At 45.0% G+C, this 6,000-nt stretch overlaps 1 protein-coding gene across 1 annotated transcript in view; it reads left to right on the top strand.

The window, feature by feature from the left end:
* LOC130405018 (kinase non-catalytic C-lobe domain-containing protein 1) overlaps positions 1–6,000 on the top strand; it is a 33,388-nt gene that overhangs the window by 4,874 nt on the left and 22,514 nt on the right. The window contains exons 3-4 of the mRNA XM_056609974.1: positions 3,528–3,586; positions 5,784–5,933. Coding sequence (XP_056465949.1) covers positions 3,528–3,586; positions 5,784–5,933 — 209 coding nt within the window. The remainder of the gene's footprint in view (positions 1–3,527; positions 3,587–5,783; positions 5,934–6,000) is intronic.

The following is a 6,000-nucleotide window of genomic DNA, read 5'->3' as shown; positions in this document are numbered from 1 at the left end:
CCAATGGTACAAAAATAAATGTTTGAGTTGGCAAAAATAGTAAAATATGCTCATTCCATCTGTTGATTGATTAGTTTGCCAAGCCCATTACCAATATGGTTTCATCTTATCTTCTTCAAAACTCTTAATTTGTTGTTAATCCTCTCCACAGACACAAGCACACACACACACACACACACACACACACACACACACACACACACACACACACACACACACACACACACACACACACACACACACACACACACACACACACACACACACACACACACACACACACTCACACAGACACAGACACACACACACATGCACACACATTCTTCACACATATTTAAACGCACATACAGATTCTTACAAACATATTGAAACACACTCACACACATTCATACACACATTTAAACACATAGACACACAACGCACGCACACAAAGGCATGCATACACGCATGCAGACAGACACACATTAACACACACACACATACACTCAGACACACACATATGGGTACATGGCATGCAATGTATTCATGCCAAACGGCAACAATTGGTGAGCGTAACTGAGTTCAACAGTGTCAAAGCTGCCATTGGGATTGTTGTCATGGCAACATGGTCCATGCTAGTCAACTATCAGTACATTCATCCTGGGTACAGAATTAAATACACATTCACGCTTTCACACTCGCACACACTCACTCACACACAAACACACACACACACACACACACACACACACACACACACACACACACACACACACACACACACACACACACACACACACACGACCCACACACACACACACACACAAACACACACACACACACACACACACACACACACACACACACACACACAAACACACACACACACACACACACACACACACACACACACACACACACACACACACACACACACACACACACACACACACACACACACACACACACAAACTCATACATAGAAACGCATACACTCTTCTACACACACATACAGACATATACATACACACACACACACACATATGCTTTATCACAACTTGGCAGTTGATAAGTTGTTCTGCGTTGACATCAGTGCTGGGCTATTTTCAGTAATTTACTGTTACTGGTAATCATTGATACACAAGGTCAATACTTCAAGTTGGCTGCTCCCCAATTAAACGGAGCATGTCATATAACAAAATATATAATCTTTCAAAGTTCACATCGTTGTATGAGATGTACACAGTCAATTAATATGTTGACGATGATTGTAATTGCATATCACTTCTGGACTCAAAGTAATAAACATGAATATTGAGTTATCAGCTCTATTAGTCCTTCCCTTTTAGAGAGAGAGAAAGAGAGAGAGAGAGAGAGAGAGAGAGAGAGAGAGAGAGAGAGAGAGAGAGAGACGGAGACAGATACAGAGAAAGAGACAGGGAGAGATGTGATTAATAGTGTCTCCTCTTAATAAGCTTGACCGCCTCTCTGAAGTGCAAACTGTGGTCACGCCTCATTGGATTGTGCAGAGGCCTCCCGCTGCGGGGTTCACACGGAGCAAATAAAAGCCCTGGCGAGTAAACATGGAGCGTCAGTACTCCGCTCCCTCCTTCGCCGCCGTCTGTCTTCTTTACGCTGAGCGGAGGAGAACGCTGTCATCTATGCTAACTCAGCCCCGCTTTGCAATTCAGCCCGATTGGTGTATTGATCATGCAAAGACTGTCCCGTGCGCACACACACACGTGCACCCGCACGCACACACACACAAGAGAACGAATGAACACACCGATGTGGGGGAGGAGGTTAAGTATATTATAATCATGTACAATCTTTGTGAAACAAAAGCCTTGCTCTGATACCCTCTATTACGTGTATAGTGCTCTTCATCTGTGCATTAGCCACTCTGTAAAGCTGCTTGGGAGCAGTGACTGGCCAAGTACATTATCCGGAGTGCATCAAATAGGTCTATTATAAACAGCCACCGCCACCGAGTAAAGATAATTACTATCTGTACCATTATTGCTGCAATACTAAAACTGTGTCATTCACCAATGACCTACACGTTTCAATGCATTTGTTCAAATATATGGAGACAATATGTGGAATGTCCCTTGTAATATGAATTCCATACATCGATCAGTCTATTTAGTTTAACACCGCTAATCGGATGCCAAATTGCTGTATGGTTAAGGACCGACTGAAAAATATAAGCCACGCAAAATTACAGATGGACGACTCAAGGATGAAAGCAATTTGAAGCTGATAGATTAAAATAACTAGCACCTTCTAACCTCAACAGAGAGGAGATAGGAGTGGGTTTTATAGATGAGCAGTGTATAGGAGTGGTGAGAGGTGGAGAGCGGTGAGAGGAGAGGAGAGGATTGTAGAGGAGAGGGGGGAGAGGTGAGTTCTCCCACAACTAGGAAAGGACACCATAAATCCCGTAGACAAACCCAAATCTGTCATGACCCACTTTGTGTCTTTCATCTCTTCCCAGCTTCTTCTCCCGCCCACCTCACTCCCCCTCTCTCTAGCGCTCACTCACTATTCCTCTCACTCACTTTCTATCAATCTCTCTTTCTCCCACTCTCAATCTCCCTCGTGCTCTCTCTCTTTTCTCTAATCTATTTCTATCTCGCTCACTCTCTCTCTCTCTCTCCCCCCTCTCCCTCTCTCTCAAACTCTCACTCTCTCACACTCTGTCTACCTAGTGTTTCGATGGAAAAAGGGAACTTGGTTTCTCTATTCATCTATCTGTTTATCTCTTTTTCTCTTAATCACTCTTTCTCCCCCCTCTCTTTCTCTCTCTCTCTCTCTCTCTCTCTCTCTCTCTCTCTCTCTCTCTCTCTCTCTCTCTCTCTCTCTCTCTCTCTCTCTCACTCTCACACATTTTCGGTTTACCGAGTATGCTTCAGAACACAGTGTATTTGCAATGTCTATATAACGTATCACCTGCCTGTGCGTATATATTTTGTTTGTGTATGGTTGAGCCCAACAATCCCCACTATAGAAACAATGGCTTCATGGACCATGCAGAATGCAGCAGTGAGGTCACTCCACTCTTTAGTATGGGAGTTGCACCTTTGCAGCTGGTTTGCCTCCTATCCCGCCAGGCGCCTCGGAAGTGCAGAGCAGCGACACGGCGCGCCTGTATCACGGGCGTCCATTATGGGGGCTTTGTTCCCCTTTGATCAGTGAATTATGCGGCGCTCTTGGGCCCGAACCTCTGGGTGGTGTGAGAACAGTGCTGCTCCACAGTGCCACGCGGTGGGCGGTGTGACCCACAGGTAGGGTGGGGGGGGTCGAGCCAGACTCAGAATGAGTACAAAGTAGCTTTTGTAGGACATGGAAGAAGTCAGGTCATGAATAAGGGATAGAGCTGAAAGAAACGTACGTTTGTTACATGAGCAGGTAATGTATGCAGTTCGTGTTCATTAACTTGTGCGGTGTAATTTAATTCCTTACGAGTAATGACTTGCAGGCTGCATGGTTTTTCGCATGGCTGGTGTAGAGTTGATATAAGGAGTGATTTTTTTCTTTCTCTGCAGATGACGTGGAAGGCTCATTTGTACCGCCAGAGTTTGACCACACAGGAAGTTCATTTGAGGTGAGCGGTGCCATAATGACCAATTATCTTCGGATGGAAATGCTTGGCTACCAAAACCTCCCGGTGAATTATAGGCTGATTATAGGTGAGAGTAGTAGTCTGTCTGAAATACATGCACCCATTGCTCCAAATGGATATGTAGTCATTGTAGCAATTAGTGTGTTTGTGTGTGTTTGTGTGTGTGTGTGTGTGTGTGTGTGTGTGTGTGTGTGTGTGTGTGTGTGTGTGTGTGTGTGTGTGTGTGTGTGTGTGTGTGTGTGTGTGTGTGTGTGTGTGTGTGTGTGTGTTCGTGGGTGGGTGTGTGTGCTGCTGATGGATCCCGTTGTAATGAAATCGGTGTTACTATTCAAAGGTCAGCCTGCCCAACTAGCAAGGAGCAAGGCTTTTATGGGATAAATTGAGAACATCTGCAAGATTTAATGATGAATCCACCGATGATCACACCCCTTACACTCCTTCTAGTTATGGCTCTCTATATACAGTTGGTTACTAAATTGGGATAAAGCAGATATAGAGCCTCAAACCTAGGGCATCACAGCTGCTGAAGGCTAGCTTCCCCCAGCTGTTTACCTAGCTATATCCGTATCCCATACCAGCAGTATATTGGTTTTGGCCATGGGGCCGGCCATGTGAACTCTGGCCCAAAACCCACCTCAAGGCCGAACAGCTATACATGAATATACACATGAAGTCCACAAACCCAAACTAAACAAGAAGCCCTGTCATCAACGTCCACAATGTGACAATTACAGCACCAAAATGGAGACATGTCTATCTGATGAGGTTATGTGTATTTTTTCAGATGGCTTTTCTTTTCAATTCCTCCGACTATTGTTTTGTTTCTCTCGCCCGTTCACTTGGCCGGAATGATAAGAGAGCATCTCAAGCGTCTGCAGCGCCCGCGGCCGGCGCCTATGAAAGCTGGTGAAATCAAGATTAGCTAGTGGATTAGGGACTCCAGCGGGACGCAGCGCGGTGTGGTGATTTGTGTGATGAGCCTGCGGGATAGTGCGTGCTGACGGATGTCGGGGCGTCTGTTATGTCTGCTAGCCAGAGCCAGATAAAAGCTTTATTGACTGCTGCATAGCCACGCAAATTAGCGTTTTAAACTAAAATCATTGGGGCTTAGCTAACTCAATGTCTATGAAATACAATGAAGTACAATTGCCTCATTTGGGTTCCGGGGGGAAAAAATAAAAAGCGGAAAATAGATCAAGATTAGGGAAAAGATGCGGTGATAACGTAAATGTTTGTGGAAATTGTTTTTGCATAATTCCCTTTTAATTTGAATCATTATATTCTTACAACCGCCATCAGGCTGAGATGAGCTGTAAATGGGGTTGGAATCAGAGGCTAGTGCCTGGAATGCTGTGTTCCTCCACCTACGCTGGTGTGATCCATCGAGCTGTTATTTTAAAACCGCGGCAGAATGCCATTTATATCTATTAAGGAATACAGATGATGTGCGCTCAAACACTGTTGTGAATGCTTAGTTTCTTTGGGGTTGTGATGTCTTATTATTACAATTACAATTCATTTAGCAGAAGGTTATTCATCTTAAGAAACTTACAGTGATGTTTCTTGAATGCCTCATTCTTGAGCATGATCGGGTCAGGCTAGCCTCCTAGTCAGGGTTCAAGCCAACACTCGGACATTGAGATTTTATCGATGACATGTTGTAATCTCTGTCTCTATAATTCAATATATTTCTATGTCTCTCTGTGTGTGGTCGAATAGTCTTTTTTGTCTAGGAAGGTTCCTTAGTGACTGAAATGACCCCGGAAGTATCAAAGTTGCAGCTTTGATAAGAGCTGTCTGTGTAAATGCTAAAGAAAGGTGCTTCAATTATCACTTCTTATCTCCTTTAGCATAGTGTCGACCGGACCATCCTCTACCAAAGGAAAGGAAATAATGCCAATTCCTTGCAGCAGACACATTAAAAGTGACGCACCATTTTCCTGTAGTGGCCCATCTTCGGTACATTGTTCAACATGGCAGACCCATGACCATAACATCCATCATCGCATAGCCTAGCATAAGGGCAGTCAGATTGAAATAGCACCCGTGGTTGTCTTTTCCTAAGTTCTAACGTATTCTTTCCTTGACCTCATGAAGTTGAGGGGAAGGAAAAGTGGTTAGGACCGGACGTCGGACTTCCTGGTTTTGTCTATTTGACCAGAGCCCCTCTCCCCAACAGGGTCACCTGTTCTCGCTGGGCTCCACGCTCTCCGCGGCGCTGGACTTTGTGATCGAGCCGGAGTTGCAGCAGGCGGAGCTGGGGGAGGAGGCCCTCCGAATGTTGGAGCTGATGCAGGCGGAGCTTCCTGATGACAGGCCACGCCCACAGGTACGCTCTTTCTAGCTCCGCACATGTAACATTCTTCTTTAAAGGTGCCATGGCATGAAAATCTCAC

Source organism: Gadus chalcogrammus, chromosome 15, assembly GCF_026213295.1.
Source record: "Gadus chalcogrammus isolate NIFS_2021 chromosome 15, NIFS_Gcha_1.0, whole genome shotgun sequence".
NCBI classification, from domain to species: domain Eukaryota; kingdom Metazoa; phylum Chordata; class Actinopteri; order Gadiformes; family Gadidae; genus Gadus; species Gadus chalcogrammus.
The sequence above is the reverse complement of the archived record's forward strand: the minus strand, read 5'-3'. Positions and strand labels throughout refer to the sequence as shown.